The sequence below is a fragment of the Aspergillus piperis genome (genome assembly GCF_003184755.1).
Source record: "Aspergillus piperis CBS 112811 unplaced genomic scaffold BO85scaffold_3, whole genome shotgun sequence".
NCBI classification, from domain to species: domain Eukaryota; kingdom Fungi; phylum Ascomycota; class Eurotiomycetes; order Eurotiales; family Aspergillaceae; genus Aspergillus; species Aspergillus piperis.
In genome coordinates this window covers 1,762,389-1,786,724 of record NW_020291593.1, presented here as the reverse complement: position 1 = coordinate 1,786,724, position 24,336 = coordinate 1,762,389, and the positions used below count along the sequence as shown (strand labels likewise).

General features: G+C 52.0%; 8 protein-coding genes across 8 annotated transcripts; 3 read left to right on the top strand and 5 right to left on the bottom strand.

Moving 5' to 3' along the window:
- The first annotated feature begins 60 nt into the window (after window positions 1–60).
- BO85DRAFT_446527 (U4/U6-U5 snRNP complex subunit PRP3) lies at window positions 61–2,198 on the top strand. Its single transcript, XM_025659525.1, has one exon. It carries the CDS (start codon window positions 292–294, stop codon window positions 1,963–1,965), a length of 1,674 nt encoding a protein of 557 aa, XP_025519294.1. The 5' UTR covers window positions 61–291; the 3' UTR covers window positions 1,966–2,198.
- BO85DRAFT_195238 (RNA-binding snoRNP assembly protein NAF1) lies at window positions 2,162–4,402 on the bottom strand. The gene has a single exon (XM_025654469.1). It carries the CDS (start codon window positions 4,341–4,343, stop codon window positions 2,358–2,360), a length of 1,986 nt encoding a protein of 661 aa, XP_025519293.1. The 5' UTR covers window positions 4,344–4,402; the 3' UTR covers window positions 2,162–2,357.
- Window positions 4,403–4,615: 213 nt separating this feature from the next.
- On the top strand, window positions 4,616–8,490 carry BO85DRAFT_456889 (dolichyl-P-Man:Man(6)GlcNAc(2)-PP-dolichol alpha-1,2-mannosyltransferase; the record flags this gene model as incomplete). Its single annotated transcript, XM_025661481.1, has 7 exons — window positions 4,616–4,683; window positions 4,750–5,422; window positions 5,475–6,269; window positions 6,324–6,572; window positions 7,301–7,431; window positions 7,488–7,540; window positions 7,601–8,490. The coding sequence occupies 7 exons, from the start codon at window positions 4,616–4,618 to the stop codon at window positions 8,488–8,490; spliced, it is 2,859 nt and encodes a 952-aa protein (XP_025519292.1).
- Window positions 8,491–8,561: 71 nt separating this feature from the next.
- BO85DRAFT_446524 (exonuclease V) lies at window positions 8,562–10,828 on the bottom strand. The gene is made up of 2 exons (XM_025659524.1): window positions 10,395–10,828; window positions 8,562–10,287 (listed from the first exon to the last, which is right to left on the bottom strand). Exons 1-2 carry the CDS (start codon window positions 10,792–10,794, stop codon window positions 8,711–8,713), a joined length of 1,977 nt encoding a protein of 658 aa, XP_025519291.1. The 5' UTR covers window positions 10,795–10,828; the 3' UTR covers window positions 8,562–8,710.
- A 174-nt stretch (window positions 10,829–11,002) lies between these two features.
- BO85DRAFT_446523 (Mpv17/PMP22 family protein) lies at window positions 11,003–12,492 on the bottom strand. The gene is made up of 2 exons (XM_025659523.1): window positions 11,658–12,492; window positions 11,003–11,587 (listed from the first exon to the last, which is right to left on the bottom strand). Exons 1-2 carry the CDS (start codon window positions 12,188–12,190, stop codon window positions 11,185–11,187), a joined length of 936 nt encoding a protein of 311 aa, XP_025519290.1. The 5' UTR covers window positions 12,191–12,492; the 3' UTR covers window positions 11,003–11,184.
- Window positions 12,493–13,076: 584 nt separating this feature from the next.
- BO85DRAFT_456887 (MFS transporter) lies at window positions 13,077–14,998 on the bottom strand (the record flags this gene model as incomplete). Its single annotated transcript, XM_025661480.1, has 3 exons — window positions 13,077–14,257; window positions 14,317–14,571; window positions 14,626–14,998. The coding sequence occupies 3 exons, from the start codon at window positions 14,996–14,998 to the stop codon at window positions 13,077–13,079; spliced, it is 1,809 nt and encodes a 602-aa protein (XP_025519289.1).
- Window positions 14,999–20,506: 5,508 nt separating this feature from the next.
- hhtA (histone H3) lies at window positions 20,507–20,891 on the bottom strand. The gene has a single exon (XM_025659522.1). It carries the CDS (start codon window positions 20,839–20,841, stop codon window positions 20,635–20,637), a length of 207 nt encoding a protein of 68 aa, XP_025519288.1. The 5' UTR covers window positions 20,842–20,891; the 3' UTR covers window positions 20,507–20,634.
- Window positions 20,892–21,409: 518 nt separating this feature from the next.
- Window positions 21,410–22,553, top strand: BO85DRAFT_446517 (histone H4). Its single transcript, XM_025659521.1, has 3 exons — window positions 21,410–21,750; window positions 21,844–22,119; window positions 22,179–22,553. The coding sequence occupies exons 1-3, from the start codon at window positions 21,741–21,743 to the stop codon at window positions 22,202–22,204; spliced, it is 312 nt and encodes a 103-aa protein (XP_025519287.1). The 5' UTR covers window positions 21,410–21,740; the 3' UTR covers window positions 22,205–22,553.
- Window positions 22,554–24,336: the final 1,783 nt, after the last annotated feature.

Here is a 24,336-nt window from a genome sequence, read left to right as displayed (position 1 = left end):
ACGTTGGCACTTGCAGCGCCCCGTGATTTGAGATCCTTTCCTTGTCTCGATTGTTGACGTCTTTTCGCGACCGGCCCCAGATCTTGCTTATTGAGCTGCCTTTCTTCGACTCTCTCACTTCGATCCCATCGCTAGCCTGTCGGTCGCTCTGCTGATCTCCGTGGGTGAGTGAAGCATTCATTTGTCTCTCCGATCATGGCGGACATATCAGGCAACATGCTGAAGCGGCCTCACCCCGAGGACCAAGACAACAACACTCAGAAAAGACCTCGTTCCAATCATGGATCCCCAATGCCTGCTCAAGGCGCACCTGCCGCGGGCAAGGTTGATATTGAAAAGATGGTGGCCGAAGCAAGAGCAAAAGCAGAAGCGGTGCGTGCCAGACTTCAAGCGGCAAAGGGTATATCGCCATCGCCTACGCCGGCTGCATCAAGTGCCAGCCCAACGCCTCCTGCTGCCAGTCCAGCCATGTCGAGATTGGAACAAATGAAAGCTAGAGTGGCAGCAGCGACCAGTCGCGCCAACGCTGCTCCTCCGCAACGACCCGCCCCTACGCCGACGCCTCAACCTCCTCCATTCGAAGATGAAGACGATGGCTCGTCGCGAGCTCGAGGTGGTCTGGATGTTGGTCTTCACCCCGCTTTGCTCTCCGATACACTCGAGTTCCGGGGTGCGAAAGGACGGCAGACTTCCCAAAACAAGACCCGACGTACAGAATCGCCAGCTACCGCGGGGAGGCCAGATCGAGCCGGACTTGATCTATCGGGGCCGTCTATAGAGGAAATCAAGAACAACCCATACTTTGATCCAAACCTTGGTCCGAAAGCAACAGTAGCGAAGCCCCGACAAACGCGACAGCTCATTTTCAACCAGAAGGGCAAATACATACAGCAGGCCGCCGCTCTCCGTCGGCAGGCTCAGTTGGAAGCTATGAAGAAGCGGATTGCGGAAAGAGCACGGCAGGCGGGTATCGATGAAGACTTGGACGTTGAGAAGGCTTTCCTCGTGCCAGCCCCTCCCGCAATTGAATGGTGGGACGAAGGTCTGGTGAACGGCGAGGACTATTCTGGCATTGAAAATGAACAAAATCTCAAAATCGACACGCCTGACTCGATCATCACGCAATACGTACAACACCCAGTTCTTCTCGATCCTCCGCAGGAAAAGCTACTACCAGCACAGAAGCCTATGTATCTCACGCCAAAGGAACAGGCCAAGATCCGTCGCCAGCGCCGCATGGCAGATCTGAAGGAACAACAAGCGAAGATCCGACTGGGTCTCGAGCCAGCACCTCCACCAAAGGTCAAGAAATCGAACCTGATGCGAGTCTTGGGTGAACAGGCCGTCAAGGATCCCACGGCCGTGGAGGCACGCGTGAACCGGGAAATCGCAGAACGTCGTGAGAAACACGAGACTGCGAACGCGGAGCGCAAACTTACTAAAGAAGAACGTCGAGAGAAGCTTGCCCGGCAACAGGAGGCCGATGCGGAGAAGGGTATTCAAATGACTGTGTATCGAATCGACAGCCTCGCCAACGGGCGAAACCGCTTTAAGATTAGCAAGAATGCCGAACAGAACGCTCTCACAGGAGTATGCGTCATGCACCCTCGCTTCAACCTCGTGATTGTCGAGGGAGGCTCCCACTCTATCAACAACTACAGAAAGCTCATGATGAACCGGATTGACTGGACCGAGAACGCTGGCCCGAACGCGGTGCGCGAGGGCAACCGCGAGGCCCAAGCCGCCTGGCTAGCAGCTGAAGACGAGCAAACCGGGGAACTGAAAGACCTTAGTCACAATACCTGCGAACTTGTCTGGGAAGGTCAGGTCAAGACCCGCGCGTTCCGGAAATGGCTGGGTGCGCGAGTGTGTGAAACGGATTCCCAAGCTAAGGATGTCTTGGCCCGCGCGAAGCTGGAGAATTTCTGGGTATTGGCGAAGAGTGCCAAACAGAACGAGTCGTGAGCTCGATTACACATGACATGGCATGGCATAGCATTATCACGCCTTCTAATTACAATTTACTCTTCTGTATCATAAACAAACTCAGAAAGATTTCCCACAAATTATATCCAGAGACATTTGTATCGTATGTCAGTACACTGTACGCCGTACATCGGACCATGATAATATTGGAAGTTCTAAAGAAGCGTGAAGCGATAGTGCAGAATGAGATAAAACTTTTTAATTACCCATCCGGAACCGAATCAAAAAACGATGCCCAGTTAGTAGCTCCAAAAATGCAACCGAACCCGGATAACTAAATAAAAGGAAAGAGAATAATAGCCAGGATCCATTTCCAAAAGGGAACGCATATAGCAATATATAGATCAATCAATCAATCATATCATCACAAATCACGAACGAGGAGGTCCCTGGTTCTGGTTCTGGTTGTTACTTAATTGCCGCAGAAGATCCAATTGTGCTTTCACTTGATCAAAGTTCATCGTCGGTTGTTGCGGTTGTTGTTGTCCCGGTACTTGTTGCTGCTGCTGTTGTTGCTGCTGCTGTAGGGCAGCCAGGAACAAGGGATTGATGTGCACGTTACCAGGAAGCTGTTGGTACGGGTTCGGTTGTTGATAGGCCTGTTGGAAAGGCATCTGGAAATTGAACGGTGCTGTTGGCATAGAACCTTGTCCGTACGCTTGGGGTTGTTGCGGCTGGAAGGCTCCGAAGGGAGGGAACTGCTGAGGGAGAGCGTATGCACCCTGCGGGTTTGTGGGGTACGCTGCTTGGGGGTAGGCGTGGGGTTGAGGTTGAGGTTGAGACTGATGAGAGGCCTGCGCTTGGGGCTGGTAGTATGATTGTTGACGATCTTGATGGTGAGGAGCCGACTCGTGGGAGGGACGACCACCGCGGCCACCACCACCGCGACCTCCACGATCATATACTCGGCCACGACCACGGCCACCACCGCGGAAGCCGGAGTTGTTTCTGCTGGGGCCGGAGTGGCCGGAGTGGCCGTCGGCTTCAACGGGGGCTTCCTGTTGGCGCATCATCTCGTGCAGGTTCTTCGGCCGGGCCAGCGGAGTGTAGCCGTCGTCAACAGGGTTGTCGTCGTAGTTCAGTTCGCTTTGGCCGAGCTTGGAGGGTCCTGGGGGGTTTCTTCTGCCTCTTGCTGGGCCGTTTTCGTTCCGAGAGTCCTTCTTTTCCTGGCGCTTCTGCTTGAGCTTGCGCTTGTACTCTGCTTCAGCTTCGTCGTCGGAGAACTCGACTTCATCCTCGGCGATCTCTTCGTCGTGGAAGTTGGAGGCATCGCTTCCCTTCAGGCCCTTGAGGGGTTGAGTGAAGACGAAGGTGGAGTGTTCCTCGACATAGTAGACATGCGTTCCCTTGGACAGGCCACGCTCGGTGATGGCGGCCGCGGTCGGATACCGAACGGCATACAGAGGGTTCTCGACCCTTCCGAGAGTCTCGGAGACTACACCGGCGACACTGCGGTTCTCCAGACAGAGTAGCGAGCCGGCTTCGAGCACTTGGTATTCTCCGCTGGTGTTGGCAGTAATAAGGAGTGTGTTCTCAACGATCGCCTCCACCTGACCCAGATGCACAATTTTCATCTCGGGTGTAATGGTAACCTCAGGAATGGGAGGTGCTTCTTCGGGCATTTCGTTCGCTGTTCTCAGATGGCCGCCGGTTTTGCCTTTTCCATCGCCTTCGTCGTCAGAGCCAAGTTCGGCCTGCATCAATATCCGTGCTTGTTCTTCGGGGCTCAGGATGGGGTAGTCTTCGTCGTCGTCGCTGTCATCGGAAGAGTCTGTGGAGGAGTCGTCGGATGAGGATTCGTAGGGAGAGGAATCGATTTCCCACTCGGGGTGCTCGTCGTCTTCTTCTTCTTCCTGGGCAGCCTCAGCACCATTAGTGGCAGGTGCCTCCGCTGGTTGTTGGGTCTCCTGCTTCTCATTGGCATCCACATCCATAGCATCGGTAGCGGGCTCCGCCTTAGTTTCCTTCATCTTCTCGGGCTCAGCCTGTTCGGGAGCAGACTGGTTGGTAGAGACAGCATCGCTCTGCTCGCCGGCCGCATTTGTGGTCGTCTGTGGTTGCTGCAGATCTTTGACGTTGTCATTGACCAGGTTCAAACCCGGAATGGGGGGATGGATTTGTGAAGCGGCATCCGGCTCACTGGTCGGATTCTGAGCGCTATCGACCTGGTCCTTCACAGCGCTACTGTCCGCTGGTGTCCCGACAGCCAAGGGAGTATTGTAGAAATCGCTTCCATCGTCCGCTGGCGTCAAGGCAATGGGTGGCGTATCGATGGTGCAGGGTCTCTTGACAGGAGGACCCTCATTGGGGACTTCTGAAGAGCCCAGAGGCTGAGCAGGGGACTGGTTATCACTCATCTTGAAATCTCCAAGGACCACGAAGGACAGTCACCCCAAAAACAAGCGAAAAAGGTGGAATGGAGGAGTGATGAAACTGCGACGGGAACTTTTTTTCGTTCTGGAGAAGCGGGTTGCCGTGGTGCCGCTTATCGATAAGCGGCGCTGCTCGCTTCTTCCGCCTCGCGGGACTCATTCCGGACTCTCTTTCCGACCGCGTCAATTCGACGGCGTCAAGCACAAGTGCGACAACAGGAGGATTCATCATCCGTGGATCATTCCTAGAAGCTATAATGGCACCTGCTCGGAGGACAGGCGAGGCCCCACAGGGGCCAGCGCCTACTCCGCGCACCAAACAACGGTATGAGTATTCCTCCAGCTGGCATCTTCCATCCGCAACTGCTAATAAGTCGTGTTATTCTAAAAGGCCGCCGCCGCCGCCATTTTACCTACCATTGAACATCGCACTCTACCTTTGCATTATCACCAATGTGATTTCAGCCCTCTACGCGCCGATACAGGATTGTGACGAAGTCTTTAACTTCTGGGAACCAACGCATTATCTCAACCATGGATACGGGCTTCAGACGTGGGAGTACTCTCCGGTGTACTCGATCCGAAGCTGGCTGTATGTCTCTACACATGCCCTGGTAGGCAAAATCGGATCGTTTGCTCTAAGCAGCAAGTCTGCAGAGTTCTATGCGATCAGATGCTTCCTTGCGCTGGTGTGCGCTGCTTGCGAGACCCGTCTCTACTCCGCCATCTGTCGCACCTTGAGCCCCCGCATCGGCCTTCTCTTCCTCATGGTCGTCGCATTCACCCCCGGCATGTTCCATGCATCAACCGCCTTCCTACCATCTAGCTTCACCATGTATATGTCGATGCTGGGTCTGACGGCGTTCTTGGATTGGCGCGATGGTCAGAAAACGGCGCAGGGAATCATGTGGTTTGGGCTCGGGGCGATTGTCGGCTGGCCGTTTGCTGGGGCTCTCATGCTTCCTCTTTTATTGGAGGAGGTTGTTATCAGCTTGTTGTCGTCAAACGTGAGAGGAATGGTCCTAAGCGTTCTGGATGGCGCGATGAGGTGTTTTGTAATTCTGGTATGACTTCCTGCATGGCCTCCCCATCTTGCGTCTTAGCTAACTCTCCCAGGCTCTTGAAATTGCTGTAGACTACGCTTTCCTGCGTAAACTTGTTATTGTACCCTGGAACATCGTGGCGTACAACGTTTTTGGCGGAGAGGGTAGAGGTCCCGATATCTTCGGGGTTGAGCCTTGGACCTTCTACATCCGGAACTTGCTGCTCAACTTCAACATCTGGTTTGCGTTCGCTATGGCCGCTGCGCCGCTGCTTGCCCTTCAGGCGCTTTTCCGCCCCAAGGCGACTAGTGTGCAGACCTTGCTCCGAACCGTGACACTTATCACCCCGTTTTACATGTGGTTCGCCATTTTCACAGCCCAGCCACATAAGGAAGAGCGGTTCATGTTCCCAGCATATCCATTCCTCGCGCTCAATGCGTCCATTGCCTTCCACATGATTCTGTCGTTCGTTGGCTCCAGTAACCCCAATGTGTCAGCTGGGAGTATGTTACCGAAGATCAAGTTGGCAGTGATCATGTCAATAATCCTAATGGCCCTCAATTCTGGTCTCCTGCGGATTGTTGGGATCATGAGCGCCTACAATGCTCCGCTGAAGGTCTTCGAACCGTTGGCACAGCCCGGAGTCGCCCAGCCAGGCGATACGGTGTGTTTTGGCAAGGAGTGGTACCGGTTTCCCTCGTCCTTCTTCCTCCCCAGCGACCTGCGGGCCAAATTTGTTCGCAGCGAATTCCGAGGACTGCTTCCCGGTGAGTTTCCCGAGGCTGCGGACTTCTCTGCGCTCTTTGAAGGGACGTCGCGGATTCCCACGGGCATGAACGATCGCAATGAAGAAGATCTCGGAAAATACGTAAGTTCTCGGTCTTTCCTTCCTCTCTCTCTCGCATGCTTATCTTTGGCTTAGACCGACCTCTCGCAATGTTCCTTCCTGGTAGACTCGGAGTTCCCGAGCCGGAAGGCAACCGAGCTGGAGCCAGATTACATCCACGAGGACACGCAGTGGGAGCAGCTGGCGTGTCATAGCTTCCTGGACGCATCCCAGACGGGACTCCTGGGGCGGCTGATCTGGACTCCGGATTTGCCTATCACCCCAGAGCCTCTTCGGCGGAAATGGGGCGAGTACTGTCTGCTGCGGAGACGCAGCGACGTCACAGTAAACGTTGCATAGATTGGCTATGGAAACGCGGGGTTCAAGCTACTGTACATAGATATCTCCCCCGGTTACCCTTGTTCGTATGGTGGATGCGCGCCTGCAGAAGAGAAGAAGTCATGCTGAAGCCAACGCTCGAATGAGCTTGGCTGGCGGTGTGGTGGCCTTGCCGGATTGGGGAAAGATATCCTCGGATGATAAGAGAGTTTGCAGGCAACGCAGCGTCTATCAATCCCGCTGGCTGTTATCTCAAACCCCCAGCTTCTGGCTGGAGTTCATTCTCGCATCGCATTAACCCTTCTGGCAACCCACCCAGCGCCCTTCTTCATTGGTGCGCTTGCACCTTGCGCATCATCTGCATAGCTAGTTCCATCCTCTCTCTCTCTCTCTCTCTCTCTTACTTCGTATATATCATATATCATATCCCCCGGCATCCCGGGACTATCTCCGCCATGGTGATAGCACAGACCTGCTTCCGACCACCGTGAACCATCCTCAGTCATCATGTTTCCTGAATCGCTTAATTTTGGCCAATCTCCCATCTACGATATTGCCCTGATCAGTGCAGTAACCAGTATCAGCGTCTGGCTCATCACCCGAGCGTTCCACTGGTGGACGACAACATCCAAGCCAGACGTCCCCCGATCATCCACCCCAGATCTCGAGAAGAAGTCGGTCGCAGTTACCAGGAAACCGGGAGGTGAGCTACCTCCAGCAACCCACATAGACAGGCCCATATAACTGATGCCAGTAATGTAGAATGGATCCCATCGGACTTCAAACGGCCTCCAGCATCACCGTATCCCGACTGGGATGTACACACGACCAAGCCCATTCCCTATCGACCATTTAGATATGGACCGTAAGTGATCCGCCAAGTACACACCTACAACCAGCAATCAATCTGACCATCCACAGCAAGTACTTCGTCACGATGGGTCTACGCAGCATGAACTGGGACGAATGGATTGGTGAGACCCATCCCCCAATCCCACACCCTACACCTTCACATACTAACACCACCTCACTAGAACTCGACAACCACTACCTCAAATACCACGCCGACAAGGCCCGTCGCATCGCAGAACGCGGCGACAAATGCTGCAAAACCGCCCCGGAAGCCTGGGACGCAGCCATCGAGCTCCTCGAAGAGCTAACCTCCTACCTCCCCGAACGCTACCCAACCATGTTCCAAAGAACCCCAACAGGCCTAACCAACCTCGTCACCCACGAAACCTTCAACATAACCCAGCGGCCCCTCCCCGAAGACCCCATGACCATCGCCGCGCGCCTCATCCAAGACGACCTCGCCATCATGATCGAACGACCCGACGGCGAATACTACCTCCTAGCAGGCGCCGTCCTCCTCGCCGGATTCTGGCGCCTCTCCGACAAATACGGCATGCGACTCTCCGAAATCCACACCTCGGGCTCCGTCCCGCAATACACCGAGAAACTCGAAAAGGGAATGATGAATTTCTTCCGGCGCTTGAAACCAGAAGACCCTGTTCTCCGGAACAACTACTTCATCCAAGTCGATGACAGCTTACCCTGGTCGCATAGTATCGGGTCCGAGGACGCGAAGGAGGTGTCGTGGAGCACGGCGCAGAAGAACAAGGCGATTGAGAATCACTGGTTCCGGTCTGAGAGGCAGAGTCTGAGACGGTTGCCGAGGTCGGGAGGCGTGGTGTTTACGATTCGGACGTATTTTGAACCCATTACGAAGATTGTGGAGGAGGAGTATGTTCCGGGCAGGTTGGCTTCTGCGGTGAGGAGTTGGGGTGATGATGTGGCGGTTTATAAGGGAAGGGAGAGGTATGGGGATGTGTTGTTGGAGTTTTTGGATAGGAAGCATCAGGAACAGCTCGATAGGGGGTTGAGGGTCGAGTTGGAGGATGAGGTGAGGAAGTATCCTCTTTGAGTTATTGGTGATGTCTGTATTTCTGGTTCTTGTCGATATCCTTGATATACTTACTATCCGTGAGCATATAACATTCATTCAATCTTCATCAGCATTGTCTCTGAGACTGTTATATTCTGTATTTATATGGAAGTAGTCTATTCCCCTATCCATAACGCCAACCAACCAACCAACACCCCTAAAAATCACGCACACATCTAGTAGTAGTAGTATATACTAATCAAACACCAACCTCAACACCTCCCTCAACCTTACTCTTCCTCCCCATTCTCCTATTCGCAAATAACCACTCCCTCTCCTTCCTCCACTCACAATCATCCCTAAAATCACAGATCCGACACTTCCACGCCTCCATAACCTCCACACCGCGCGGATCCCTCTCCCCGCGCCACCAATGCATCTGATCCGCCACATACGACGACATGGACGTCGGATCGAACAGGAACGACCTACTCCCGAGCACCCGGGGCGGTTGGAGGTCCGCACTCGGCTTCGACGAGATATATCGCGCTGTAAGTAGTGGAGAGAGAATGGTGGGATAGGGGTCTAGACTGCGGGGTTGGAATCCGGAGGGGATGGAGGGGGATGCTGTTGGGGGGGAGGGGAGGAAGGTGAGCCGGAGGTGGGATTTCATGAGGGTCCAGAGGGTGGTGAGGGTGTTGTGGGTGGAGAGGATGGCGGTGGAGTCTTCGCTGGAGGATTGGGAGGAAGGATGTGATTCGGGTTGGGATTGAGAAGAGGGGTGGTGACGCTGGGGATGCTCGATGGCGTCTTGTGGAGTGGGGATATAGTCGGGGTCGAATTCTTGGGATGACATGGCGTCGAAGAATTGGTCGTTCAGACCACCGACTTCGTTGATGAAGGCGTCGGTGAAAGGGCGGTTGGGGTCCAGGTTGTACCGCGAGGCGAGGAGGTCGATGGTTACGTCGTCGCTGAGGACGAGGCGGTTGAGCATGTGGTAGTAGAGTTGGAGTTGGAGGAGAGTAGGTCGGAATGAGGAGCTCTTGACGGTTGGGACGGAGCCGCTGCCGCGTGTTTTGACGTCGGTAAGGTAGATCCGTGGCTGGTGGGGGAAGTTATCGGTTTCCTGGCTGCTGTTGGCCATGTCCATATCCAAACCATCTGCCTTTGCGGGTGTATCATCCTGCCCATACACCTCCGACAGAAGCCTCCCACCCCCAGTCGGAGAGAGCAGGTAATCCGACAACGACATCTGATACTCAGGCAAGATAGCCCTCGACGCCTCAACATCAGCATAATACGTCGCAGCGGTGGCCTCCAGCTCCGGGTCAGGACAGTCATAAGAAAGCTGGTCAATCACGCCGGTGACCAGCTCACCATCCACCAATCCCCAGACCTCCAACTCCCGAGTAATCCCAAACTCCCGCAGCATGCGCAAACCCTGGATGATATTCCAAATCCGCAAGGCCAGCGCATCCTCCTTAGTAGTGATATCCACGGGAACCGTGGTGTAGATTTCATCCTCAAGCGTCTTATGGATTTTACTTCCCAGCTTCATCGCCGCTGTCCTCGGCTTGCGCCCAAACTTGGTCAGCGTATACCAATACTGTAGCTCACACCACGCCGGCGAGATCAGATCCGTGACTGAAAAGGCTTTCATCGGAGGCCGTCGGAATCGTTCCACAGGTGACCTTGTATCCACCTCGGCACTTTCATTATTGTTGCTGTTGCTGCTGTTGCTGTTATTGTTATTCTCCCTCTCTATCCGTTCCTGATGACGAGCTGCCTCGCGTTCACGATCTCTTTCGCGCCCTTCTGTCGAATTCGGATGCTCAACTAAACGCTTCGAGGGAAGTTTCACCGTCAGCCACTACCCTGTCCCAATCTCCTCACGAACGAACGAACAATAACACATAAATAAGAGATAAAGGGAATCTACTAACCAGACGCGGCATGACCGTAGTAGCCTGGAATCGCCGCTGATCTTGCGCCAGCACTGCCGCCGCCGCCACCCGGCCGATTCGTCCAATTCCGCTGCGGCCATGTAGGCTTCTCGCGCCCAAGGACCTTAGGTACCCGGCTGCTTGAGGGATCCGCATACTGGTCTTCGATGTCTCGAATGACAGGTGGGACCTGAGAAGGAGGTGGATCTGCGTTTGCTTCTTCTGCTGGGGGAGTCGCGTGGCGATCCGGGGCGATCTTGGCGAGCAGGTCGGTCAGCAGCGCGTCTTCTTCTGGGGAGAAATCGGAGCCGTAATCTGTGGTGTTGCTGCTGCTGCTGTCGTCGCTGTCATTGAAGGCGCCGGGAATTACAGAAGATGCTGCTGGTGGAGGGCAGGACATGCCTGCAATGCGAGGGAGGGAATCATGCCGCGTGTGGTGGAAGATGGTGGCATTGAGAAGGAAGAGTCGCGACGAGATCCAAAGTTCGGGTCTGGGCGCTCGGATCCTCTCACGTCATATGATGATCAGGCCATGAATTAATTAATATTATGTATTCTTTCTTCTCTTATTGTTATTTGTCATGTCTCAATTGTTGACGAGGGTATCTCTGCTAATGATCTCTATTTCATGTCTATCTATGTACTGCTTGCTCACTCTTCTAAACAAGTTGCCGGCTAATCCATAACCGAGGGAGTCTATATCTATATCCAAACCAAATCCGCCAATACATCGCAGGGATATCAAGAAGTTGTATCAATCACACAAAGGAAAATAAAGAATGGATGGCAATTATGCCTTCATAGCCACCGCGCCAACACCAGCACTCACCTCCACCGACGCCGTCCTCTCTGCCTCGACCTTGCGCGCAGCCTTCTGATTCAACCAACTCAAATACGTCTGCCACCCAACAGCAATGACACCGGAAAAGATACTCCGGAACTGAGGCGCCACATACATGAAGCTGAAAGCCGTAACAGCCGGCCACAGCTTCACACTATTCGAAATACTCGTCGGCAGAGCGACCTTGAGCCGCTCAAAGGTCTCCTCCAACGACTTGCCCGTCATCAACGACTGCAGACCGAAGAAATAGGTATTGAACACGGGAGTGAACACCGCCTGTTGCACGCAGACCTTGGTCAGGATGGAGAGGAACTTGGACGAGTAGTTGAAGTTGTGGTGCAGGAACATGAACCTAATTCCGCCTCTGAATTAGCCATCACATCGCATAGCAATCCCCACGATATAACTACCGCGACACTCACCATTTATACGTCGGAATCGCACTCCCCACTCCTACCGTCAAATGCCGCACCGTCCGCCACGGATCATACCCTCCTCCAACTACTCCTCCACTGTTATTCCCTGCTTCTTCCTTCTGATCTCCCGTCTGCTCCTCCCGGGATGAACCATTATCCGGCGGAAACAACAACTGCGCACCCAGATCACCACACAGATACACCACGATCGTACTGATCACTTGCGTCCGGTAGGGTCGTCTTTCCTGCACACGCGCATACGCTCGCGCCACTCGTCCAACGGGGCCAGCCTGGATTCTCTGGATGAATGCTCGCGATGCGGATACCGATCCGGGGGCGGGGGCGGTGGTCGATGCGACCGGACCAGGCACTGTGGGAGCCGGCTGTGGGTTGTTCGCTGGAGGGTGGGGTTTCTCAGGAACGGAATTGTGGTGAGGTTCTGCGCTGCGGGGGGTCGTGGAGAGGTTTCTTCGTGGTGGTTGGCGTCGGAGGACCCGGAGTGGTTGTATTCGGCGGATGAGGATGTGGTGGTTGTTCATTTTGGTGGGTGTTGAGGTCGCTAGGAAGGAGGTAATAATGTATATAAAGTGTTGTGATATGGGCGAATATGTTTAGAAGGGAGGGAGTGTTTGGAGAAGTTGGGACTGCGAAGAAAAGGCGAGTCGTGGATTGTCTTGCTGACGGACTTCCCCCCAGGGAGGATAAATTAATGACTCGACGGGCGCAAGGCGATAAGTAAATAGTTAGTCCGGAAGCAGAACAGCCACGTCTTTGCTGCGTTAGCCACCAGCCAGCGAGAAGCCCGATGAGATGTATCACTTGAAGAATAAATTCAGGCTGACATGGAAAATAAAAGGAAGAAGTAACAGATTGACGAAATCTAACACTGCCCTGGAGAAAAAAGTTTCAAAAGGCTATCAGGGTCGGCAGCGCATAAGCCCGCGGTAGCCGAGGATCGGGGAGAGATTATCTCCCTCCGATCGGTCGTCGGAGATAGCGATCGTCCCGGAGTCACTTATCCGGGGAGGCTTAACTTTTGTTGACTACTAGTTGCTGACAGGCTTATAATAGAACAATATCAGAGTCGTAGTATATAGAGTATATATTGCAATTATCTCATTATATCACTGGTAGGGCTGCTTGGCCCGTATGCGTTCAATAAAAAATCACCGCCATCTATCATGCTAATGCGAACTGAAATGCCAAAGCAAACATCAAACTGGGTATATCACCATGCAAGTCATTTAACAATTCACAGACTTTTTCTTCTTGCCATCATTCGCATCTCGTGTTGACAATCCACAAAAATGTGGAACTGTCGAGGGTGTAGGTGTGGAGGAGGGTGTAATAATAAGTACTAAAGATTATTCACAAGGTCGGTAGTAAATGTATGGTTGAGTCGGGTCCCGCAGATGGAGACTAGACTCATTGCTTGAATGATTCGCGGGTGTGCACCCGGTCGATATCATAGGGGTTGCCCTCGTAGAGCGACTGCTTCGCTGTCCGAACCGAAGCCTTGCTCTGAGTGCGATGGGCCGCAGGCATGTGTGCTTCGGTGCTAGAGTCGGAGTCGTCAGCCTCTACCCCAGGAGCAGGGGCCTCAGTACGGTCGAATTTCTCTTCCGCGATAACTTCCTCCTCGGGATCGGGCTTCTTCGCGAGCTGCTCCAGCATCTTGCGCATGAAGGCGTCGGACTCGGCGGCGTACTTGCAACGAGTGCGGATAGCAGGGCCGTACTTGTAGAAGAGGAAAGGGAACGGCACACAGGCAAGGGCCAAGAAAGCCGGGACACAGGTAGCCCAGTGGATACCGAGGTTCTCGTACATGTAGGTGGTGAACAGGGGGAACACAGCACCGAAGATGGACCGCATGACTGAGTTGGCCGCCAGGACAGACGCGGCAAAGATCGTGTACGTGTCAATCAGGTAAGACAGGTTGCTCAGGAACACCAAAACCAGACCAAATCCGAATGGAGCACCGGCAGCGATACTGGCCATCCAGTGAACGGACGGAGCATCGGTCCATGCGAACCAGAAGAGACCGATCGGGACAGCAATAGAGGCCACCATGCAGGGGGGTAGACGGGCCTCCGGGGGGGCAAAACCACCGTGCGCCTCCTGTGCCCGGATATAGCGCTTGTTATCCCAGATGTTGTAGGCGACAGCAGCAAGCATGCCAACCATGATACCCAAGAAAGGCAGACTGCCAACTCCCTGGTTCCAGCCACGGTACTCCTGGAAGACAATGGGGTAGGCGTCAAACAACATGTACAGGGTACCGTAGACAATGGCAATGTAAAGAGACAGCAGGAACACAATTGGCTCACGGAACAACAAGATCCAAGGACGGGACAGGGCGGTTTTGAATGCTTGTTTGATTGTCGTCTTGCCCTGGTCAATGTCCAGCTTGCTCCGGTACACCTTACCAGTGAGCTTGCTCAGTCTCTCGGCGCGGCGACGAAGAAGCACTGGCGCATAAGTCTCAGGAACGGTGAGAGAACCAATAATCCAGACGAATCCAGAGAAGGCACCGAGAAAGCCCATCACCCATCTCCATCCCGCATTCATTCCCAGGAATCCGCCAATGATGGGGCCAAGAACGGGACCTACAGTGCTTAAGTTAGCTGCGGGCGATGAGACTTGAGAGATCAGGAATGGAGCCTACCGAGGAAAGGCGCCGCAGCGAACAGACTCGTGGCAATACCACGGTCCTTGGCAGCAAACATATCAGCAATAACACCACCTGCATTGGTCATGGGAGACGACCCAAAGGAACCAGCGAAGAAGCGGAGAATGATCATGGTCCATGTGTTTTGCGAGCCGGCACTGCCTGCGCTGAAGGCAGTAAGAGCCATGTACGTAAAGAAGAAGATGATTTGTCGGCCAAACATCTCACTAAGAGGGGCCCATAGCAAGGGGCCTAGTTATATGTTAGCTGTATGTGGAGGGCTGCACAGGTATATGAAAGACATACCAACTGCGAAACCGAGGACGAAGAGGGAAACACCGAGCGTTGCAACTTCTGTGCCAATTCCAAATTGTTCTTCAATCTCAAGGACACCACCAGTGTATCCGGACGAGACCAGGGCAACAGCCAGGGTTGCGAGGGCCATCACCATAGTGAAAGACCATTTCTTGGCCGCGCTGAACTGCATCGGGTTGCGAGGATCATTAGGAAGCCATGTTACCGCATAGGGATCCTCATCCGTGCCAGAGCCAGGATAGTGGTAGTCGATGATCTCCTGGGTTACCACACCCTGATCGGTGAGTAGACGCCAGAACGGGATGGTGCGACTTTCAGGCGCCTCAATCACTGAGGGCCCGCTATCCCCCTTCTCGGTTGCCATATGGGAGGGCCGAAGTCTGCTTGCGATATGCGGGGGGATAAGTACGAGTGATGGTGAAATGGTTGCGGTGTTTAGTAAACAAGCGGGAGAGCCGAGGTGTAATTGGGCGTCGAGAAATATGTCGTAATAAGGTGCTGGTCTGGATGTAGTAGGGGGATGATCTCAACGGCCGGAGACGTCAGATCAAGATAACCAGGCTGATCACTACCTTAAAACAAGGTTGCAAAAGTCTCCTCCGTAGGGGGTATCGAGGATGGACCCCTGGTTATATATACAAATCAAACGGGGTCCACGAAATTTCTGTTTCCTTCCCACCCCCATCGAGCGCCAAGCGGCGTCACTTACGACTAATCGTTTGCATTTAGCCTCGGGATCAGCACCGGTTTCAATCAGGGCGGACGGAGACGAGGTGCGCAAAAGGCCCTTCGACCCAGGGAAGCACAGCCCACCCGAGACGGAAAAGGGGCCATGCAGCCGATGTCTGCATATTAGTCCGGACTTATGCACCGCATTAGCTCGAGGTGGAGGCCGTGTTGAAGGCTTCGAGAGTGATCGGGCTCGGCTGAGGTGGACCGAACCAGCCCAGGCGGCTGAGGATCCATGGGCGAATCTGCGGACCTCGTGGCAGGAGGAGTCATTCGAAATAATTTCTTTCGCAATTTCGTTTCTCGATTAGTTCAGGTCCGATAGTGGGGCGTCACCACCGTTGGGTAGGAAGTTTCTCGAGCTGTCTTTTGTCGAGGGGCGAAACTTACCGAGGTCCAGAGAGATAAACGATATCGCGAAAGACACCTTCTAGACTCCCTGTTTCCAGGCCACGTAACATGACAGTGCTTGCTGCGAAGAGGACTGATAGCTACGGGCTTATGCCCGAGTGTAGGTCAGATTGAGTTCCGGTAAAAACTGCCGAACAAGAGTCGTTCAGAGTTGACAGGAAAAGCCCATTGTTGGAGCTGCAAAGATGCCGATCACCAAGATTAGTGGCGGTTGATTTCTGTCTTCATGTCTCTTGTCTGTTCTCACCGCCCACACAAACAAACAAAAAGTTGATAAGCAAAGATTTTATGCACAGTCGCATATTGGCCTTTTTGTGGTTAGTGTGGCTTCTAGAAGGCAGATGATCCATGGATCACTAATCCTGCTTTGGCCTAGGTGGACCACTGCCTGCCTAGATTGGAAGGCGGGCAGGTCCAGCTGGCGGAGGGATTCCGACGGCATAATTCCAGCGATGCAGCAGTCATCTGCACAGCGTCAACGCATCCGCTCGTTTGGGTGATATGTCCGACGTCGTCTGATCCCAGGGTCATTCGTGGACCGTGTGACTGTCTGAGTGTGTGACAAGGCTAGGCACCAGCTAGTCTGCCGGTCAACATTACTTATTGTCCTACTTATCGTAGTGCTGATATTGACTCCTGAGACAGGAGTCATAACGAATCCTTGCTAACAAGGAGTTGACCTTTTCAAAATTGCATGGCTTTTCCATCGTTAAACATGGGAGGGCTGCCACTATAGCCAGGCACAGATGACACGATTCACCGCATTATCTGAAGACTAAGTTCATATCGCTGATCACTCAATCAAGATTCATATCAAGAAGTCTGCCGAGGTCGCGATCTGTCGGTCATTCCGTTGACCCACTCCCTTAAGGTTTGCTTTGAGGAGCTGATGAATCTTGTCTCACGCAATGCGAGTGATTCAGTAATGATTACTAATGTCTGGCATAAATGGTAAGAGAGACCGATGAACTACGGAGAACAATCAATTTTGAAGTCATGGGCCGTATGCACGAACCGCATCAGCCCCAGAGGCACCTGCATGTTGGTTATAAGAGTACGTGATATGGGCGAATCTGAGACAGGTATCGGTTGCTCTGATATTGGGTTGCATTGACCGATATTTGATCCTCTATTTTCGTGCGATGGATTACGAGGTGGGACATGGCGACAATTCCGACAACGGGCTAAATCAGGCTCCGATCGCGCACATCGTGTGTGATTGTGATGTATCAAACTTCGGGCAGTCGCGCTTGCAATCTAATCAAGCTGTGGTCTTGTTGCTTTTTCAGGCAGCCTGGTTTGTAGACGCGGTCTATGCCCCGAATGAAACTCCGGCCCCGGTCTCTCTCTGCAGCATGTATCTACCTCGTACTTCTTTTGTTGGGCCTATCGTAGGAATTATCGGGTATCTGCATCGCTTGTTGGGTCAGCGGAGGTGCAATATTCTGGGTAGCACGATATCATTGGCTTTGAGAGATGAAGTTACTTTAGTTGTAGACGATCACTAGCCTAGCGCGATTTCAGAGTTTGGATTATCCGATTGCGTGTCGGTCATAGCCGGTGATATCTCGATACGGGGAGTTTTCGTGCTGCTCAGCTGAAGAGTTTGATCGATCGGCTAAATTCAAGTCACCGCAATTTGACCATGAATCATGGCAACGATAATGATGTTGATCCAACTGGATATGTCGATCACCGAAGTCAGACTAATCCATCACCCAGGCTACCTATGGAGTATGAACAGTTGTTCTATTGCGAGCGGGGTTGGGGGATTCTGGACACATATTATATCAGACCCTGACTCGGAGTCTCAGCATGTTCCGAGGGCAGAAGTCATCGCGATCTCGATGTGCAGTGAACGTGCTGGTTTACCTACAGATAGGCATGGTGTGTGGGTAACAATCAAGCAACTAACTTGGCTCATTGCCAATGCAGAACAGAGAAACGCGCCGTAGTTACTGGTGTGCTGTATGTCCAAGATAATGTTGTGATGTTCCCCCACAAGTAATACTCGTGGTCAGAATATCAATGTTGGTGTTGCTGGATAAGCAGCGTGCCTCGCGCAAGGGGAATATTACCCCGGTTCGGCACAACTCAGTATGTGCGCCATGTCAGGTTTCTCCGAGACCCTCTCGGTGCCTTAGGCAATACTAATCAGTCAGGCTTAGTGACATCTATGTAGTTTTTCATTGTAGGGTATATGAAACATAATTAGTCTCTTTGTTATCGTTAGTAGTACTGTAGTGATCTGACGCTGGTTGTATATATCTTCGTGACGGGCCCGACGGTAACGGAGTATAACTAGTAGCAATTCAATTCATGATCGGCGCTACTATGTATTCAGCTTTCACTGATCCTTAGGGAGGAGATGATGGTACTAGCAATTTCCTTCCCTATTGAGATGCAATTATCGCCAACATCCATTAATACTTCTATGAATTGCCATACATACATAAACACGCTACTATCCGTGCTACCGCCAACCTGCCTATGATGCGGGTTAAGTCTGTCCCCGCCGCCCCGCCCGATATGCGTCCGAGCAAACGTCATGGTCTTTCAGGCTGAACTACAACATCCTACCTGCAGACTACTGATTATGGTCCCAGAAGACGAAGGGAAGAAAATGAAGTTATCGGGGTTTTGATCGACGCTCTTACCATCGAGATGAGCAGCCTATCCTATTCCACCTATAAAGGCACATACACTGACCACTTACTTGATTGACAAGATACTTTGATAACGACCGCGTCGACCACACCAAGCATCCAGTACTCTCCAACAACTCGAGTTCATCCAACATCATCATCTGAATCAACTCCTAACCTCAGCATTGCCCATCTCATCACAATCGTTTCTCTCCCATGGTACCAAAGCCAATTGTATAGGATAGCCAGTCAACGAACCTGCAGATAGACGGGATGCTGCGACCCGGCGGCCCGGAGTCAACCTACCTGTCCTCGAGCCTTCCAATTATATTCTCCGATGATGATCACTGTTCGCCGGAAGCTTCAGCAAGCACATCATTAATCACGCGTATATAACCTTTTGCATATTATTCGCATAACTGCTGTTCAAGTATTTTGTGGCTATCGTTGCGCTGTATGGGAGGGATACTGGTGAGGTACTAAAATGGTGGTCATCGCATCCCGACAAGATTTGGTGATTGTGGTGGCGAATTGGCGATCCTTGCCCGCTTGTTAAGCGCCCCAGTGTAATGAAGAATATTCGAGAGAATATCCCGGAGATTATATCGAGAAAATATTACCATTCATAGGGATTAATTCCCCTGCTCTATAATCTGCAGGCTCGGACGTAGGGAACGATACTTCGGTTCAGCAATGCACAGGCGACGTAGTCCTTTGTAGGAAATCCCCATATGAGAGATACGCCATCGTAAATCCAACTGAAAAGAGGAAACCTACGTATTTTCTGCAAGACAGCTGCACATACCCGTTGTCATTCCTTTGAATTGCGAACCATCTCCCAGTCCTTTCAAGCTCTGAACAGGGATTGCCACTACCCATTCTACTCTCGACCCTACTTAGAATAGACGCGAAACGTCCGTGTCGCGATAATAATAATAAAAGAAGCTGCTGTTTTAATCTAGATTCATATTTCATTATCCTTCAAACTAAGCACATCGATCTCTATTGCCATAACCCGAATACTCTATAATTTGCGATTTGCTGCTAATATCACCCACTCGATACCCAGACACCCTAACCCCCTTACTGTGGCGAACCGGTAAGCCGCAGGCAGTATTCGGTTGTGTACCAAATAAAGCCACAAATCACCCGCTGTTCTTGCTGTCGTCATCCGATTTTGACTCGGTATGTTGCAGTTGGCCATGGGAATTTATTGGTCGAATATCAGAGATAATCTGGAAATCTTCGTTTCCATTGCAACATTATGATAAGGAGTGCGTACAGGAAGTAACGGAAACGGTGGTAAGAATCCAAGCATTGAATGCCGACGTTACATTGCTGAAAATATCACACACGGTCGCACATTCAGACACTTATTCATTATGTAGAAAGAACGCAAGCCCTGCAGCATCACTAGTGCCTCCTGCTAACTACTAAATAAACCTTCAAGTCCATCAACCATGCAGCGTAGATCTGCCGTAGTACTGTGGTCGACCGGGAGTAACTGTGTGCGGCCACCCACAGCAGGCAGCACTAGGCTGCGACCGTGCCACTAGTCTACGCATTCTACAAGAGTACAACATCGCGATCTCAAACCGGGTTGGATTGTTTCATAGATACTGCATTTCGCGTCTATGCCATCCGGTGGCGCTCCCGAAGGAAGTCACGTCGAATAAAAGCTTTCTTTAATGTACATATTCGGATGCGTCCCCATGATCAATTCCACCCAGCCGCTGAATCGGCAGCTACTATTTATTGCGCAGCAAGAAATAACGAAAACCCAGTGCCGAAACCCATTGAAATTCGCAAACCCATCATGTATCGCCAGTAGTCATGAAAATTAAAGAAAAAGAAACCCCGTTATCGCCTTCCCAACCAGAAAAAAGAACCGACTCATTAGAAGTAAATCTAAGAGCGCTCACCACGGAGACGGCGGGCAAGCTGGATGTCCTTGGACTGGATGGTGACACGCTTGGCGTGGATGGCGCACAGGTTGGTGTCCTCGAAGAGGGAGACGAGGTAGGCCTCGACGGACTCCTGAAGAGCACCGATGGCGGAAGACTGGAAGCGGAGGTCCGACTTGAAGTCCTGAGCAATTTCACGAACAAGACGCTGGAAGGGCAGCTTGCGGATCAGGAGCTCAGTGCTCTTCTGGTAACGACGGATTTCACGCAGAGCGACGGTACCTTTGGTAGACTGTTAGTTGACTGTTCGACTAGGCACTTTGCCACTTTGGGATGGTGAGTGTATACATACCGGGCTTGTAGCGGTGAGGCTTCTTGACACCTCCGGTGGAGGGAGCGGCCTTACGGGCAGCCTTGGAGGCGAGCTGCTTACGGGGAGCCTTGCCACCAGTGGACTTACCTATAATGAGATGATAGTTAGTGATGTTCCTCAAGTGAGACACGGGTGTCGCGACCATGACGCGGTCAAGCGACACGAAGGGAAAGGACAGTGAGGTTGCACTTACGGGCAGTCTGCTTAGTGCGGGCCATCTTAGTGGATTAAGTTTGATGGATTTAGTTGTTTTAGAGATGGAAAGATGACGTTGAGGATGGAAGGTTGATGAAGGTTGATAGATAAGGGTGGACGGGATGAGGAGATGGAAGAAGGATGGAGGAGGCGGGTGGGGAGAGGTATTTGTAGTAAGCGAAAGGGTGGGTGGTGATCTGGGTTTGCCAGCAAAGGGAGGGGGCCTTAGCGTGCCGTTCCTTTGATCGAAAAAGTGTTCGGAAAGCAGCACACCATAAGCCGTGATTTCGGGACTCACTTTTCGCTGGGAAAATCAAAAGTGCCCAAAGGCGGTCAGTCCCCGTTCTGCCTGCTCGGAGCGCTAAGCGAGCGCCCTAGTGCCCGCCAGCCAATAGGAAGCCAGGATCACGGATCTAGAAGCTGCCCCTGCCTCACCTTGATCCCAACCTCAGGCCCGGAATGTGATCCTATCAACCTGTTGGAGAGGCTCATGGCCATCGACAGGAATGTCCCTGACACTCTCTGACTGCTGATCTAGGTGGTTGGGAGCATTCCCATGGGAATCAGTCTCATCCCAGCGGAATCATCCCTGCCCGGTCACGTTGCCGCCAGATCAGTCCGCTGGCCGGGATCCTGAGCTCTGATTGGTCGATCCGCCCTCTAGCGTGTGATTCCAACGCCCTCCCCGCGGCGCGCCTTCTGCTATACAAATATCTCCCGTCCCATGGATGCTCTCTGCCCTCTTCCTTTTACATCCATCTCACTCTAAAACGCTTAACTATCTCCACCATCTTCACCCTCAACTCTAATTCAACTTTATTTCCGTTTACTTTTTAGACAACCTTCACAATGACTGGCCGTAAGTTCATCACTTCTCATCATGGTCTATCTATCTCGATCGTCCATGCTTGTCTACACGACCGACAGTGACTGACTTGACGCGTCTCTACAGGTGGAAAGGGTGGAAAGGGTCTCGGCAAGGGTGGCGCCAAGCGTCACCGCAAGATCTTGCGTGACAACATCCAGGGTATCACCAAGCCCGCTATCCGTCGTCTCGCTCGTCGTGGTGGTGTCAAGCGTATCTCTGCCATGATCTACGAGGAGACCCGTGGTGTCCTCAAGACCTTCCTTGAGGGTGTCATCCGTGACGCCGTCACCTACACTGAGCACGCCAAGCGCAAGACCGTCACCTCCCTTGACGTCGTCTACGCTCTTAAGAGACAGGGCCGTAAGTACTATCTGTTCTGGCTTGGTCATGTCCGGCACGTCTAACATGCAATCTTTTAGGTACCCTCTACGGTTTCGGTGGTTAAACGCCTTTTCTATTTTCCTGCTTGTTTCTTTTTAGCCATCCTGCGCGGTCGGCGCGTCAGTTGTCCTTCCGCAGCAGTGACGCGACGGGTTGCTTTTTCGGGTTGGTTCATGGTATGACTGGGACGTTGGGGTGTTCTTGATCTTTTTATTACAAGTATCATGGGTCTGGGTTTGCTTTGTCGTATTTTATTTACTATTACACGCGTCCACTACTGGTCTGCTGGTGGTCGTGGTTGAATTTCTGTATCATAGCGGCCTTTTACGCTTCGGCTGGTGCCATAGGCTAAAGAGGATCGTGCGACCTTGACGCGATCCGATATGAATACGAACGGTCGAAAATGATCACATCTTTCCATTGTGTATTTGTAGCTTTCTCGTGGTATGAGCATCGTATTTTGTGAGTGTTGAGGCTCGCGTGTTCTTGGTGCCGTGCAGGGCTGTCGTGGTAGAGCAATTGGGAAATTAAAATATTGTCCATCATACGAGAGCATCAATGATAGTAGGAATAGTAGTTTCCATCCCATAATCTACAGCACTTCAATCAATACCATTTTAACTTGTGCGAGTCGCTTGCTGTGTATGGTAGTCGACGCGCTACGTGTTCTCCGGTAGTTCCGCTATTGTTGTGTGCCTTAGGCATCATCTCCTCATTATTGTCTTCTTCTTCTTCTTCATCATCATCACACCAAGACTGGTGGTTTGATGGCAGTAGATGAGGTTTTTAGTGTATCTAGGTCCTGTATCTGATCGTACTCTTTGTTTGTAGGACTTTTGGCTACCGTGAATTGTGTAGTCGTGGTATTGTTGCTCGGTAGCTGTGATCTATAGGGTTATCATATCTCGGATACATACAGCTACCCTACCATTATATATAACCAACACATCATTTCACCATTATCCATCCATCAACACCACGTATAGTAGTCACACCAACACCTCAAACTACATGACGAGCCATACATAATAAATGACAAAGCCATGTAATATCCACCGGATCAGTAATAAGATCGTTTTAGTATCACACAGGATCAATCAACGACCAACGATATTGGCGGCATGATACCAGCAAATTAGAGCCATCTACGGCATTTAGTGATAGAATCGTACGAAGATTAGCACCAATAGACATGTTACAGTAGTAAATATAAGGTGATCTTAGTATACAACAAGACAAATCACAGTATCAAGTCCAGCGCCTTGATCAAACCCTCTGATCTAGTACCTACATACAGTATATCAAGCTCCCTCCGAAGTTGAACCCAGCTCCGGGTTGAACCCCCCAAAAACACCGAAACACCCCGAGCCCGGGGACCAACCCGCCCCGACCCGACCGACAGGGGGGTTCAACTCAAAGCCGCAGCTCTTCATACTACAAACTCCGGTTGATGGCCATTTTAATTCGTTGATATTGCAACCAACACTCATTATTTTGGAATTAAAATACCAGGAAATTATTATCACACCTATAAATAAGTTGTATAGATAGCAGATCAGAAACAAAACGCGCGTTGTCGTTCGTGATCGGCCACTTTTATGTCACTGGTATCCAACCATCCATCCAGCGGCTGCCCCAGGCCAACAACACCCGCTTACCTGAACAGGAACCACGGTCACGGGGACAGCAGCGCGTCACGACACGTCTTGTTCGCGTTGAATTCCATTCTATGACCATTACGCGATGGACATGCCGCCGTGTGATATGCTACGGAGCAAGAAAATCCATGCAGAATATGGTTACCCCCCCGGACAATACGAAAGCTCAAACGGACATAGCTCCCATGCCATAGAGAACGGAATGCAGTAGCTGCAAATGCTTACCAGCGGGATAACTGCCACTAAAGACACTGCTACGCACCTCGCCGTTTCGCTGGCATCCCCAAGGGGATGGTTGCTGGATACGGGGTGCTCAAAGTACAGACAACTGAACCTTGACCCTTCAGGCCTTGAACCCAGGAACCAGCGCCACGCGTGGTAGCAAGACAACGGTAGGATAGATATGAGGCCTGAGAAAGCCCCCTCTCCTCCACACTATCCACACATATGCGAACTTAACGCACCCCAAAAGCTGTTGCTACTTCTTGGTGTCATGGCCCGGAACAAGCCATAAGCTGGCTGCACTCTTCTCATAGCC

Excerpts from the sequence above, each read along its gene's own strand:
- BO85DRAFT_446523 (XM_025659523.1), bottom strand. The coding sequence starts at position 12,190 with ATGAACAACCACCACATCCTCATCCGCCGAATACAACCACTCCGGGTC. Across the intron at positions 11,588-11,657 it reads GCGATTCCGACGTATAAATG|GTTCATGTTCCTGCACCACA; the intron begins GTGAGTGTCGCG and ends AGGCGGAATTAG.
- hhtA (XM_025659522.1), bottom strand. The coding sequence starts at position 20,841 with ATGGTCGCGACACCCGTGTCTCACTTGAGGAACATCACTAACTATCAT.
- BO85DRAFT_446524 (XM_025659524.1), bottom strand. The coding sequence starts at position 10,794 with ATGTCCTGCCCTCCACCAGCAGCATCTTCTGTAATTCCCGGCGCCTTC. Across the intron at positions 10,288-10,394 it reads CTACGGTCATGCCGCGTCTG|TTGAGCATCCGAATTCGACA; the intron begins GTTAGTAGATTC and ends CGAAGCGTTTAG.
- BO85DRAFT_446517 (XM_025659521.1), top strand. Across the intron at positions 22,120-22,178 it reads CGCTCTTAAGAGACAGGGCC|GTACCCTCTACGGTTTCGGT; the intron begins GTAAGTACTATC and ends GCAATCTTTTAG.
- BO85DRAFT_195238 (XM_025654469.1), bottom strand. The coding sequence starts at position 4,343 with ATGAGTGATAACCAGTCCCCTGCTCAGCCTCTGGGCTCTTCAGAAGTC.
- BO85DRAFT_446527 (XM_025659525.1), top strand. The coding sequence starts at position 292 with ATGCCTGCTCAAGGCGCACCTGCCGCGGGCAAGGTTGATATTGAAAAG.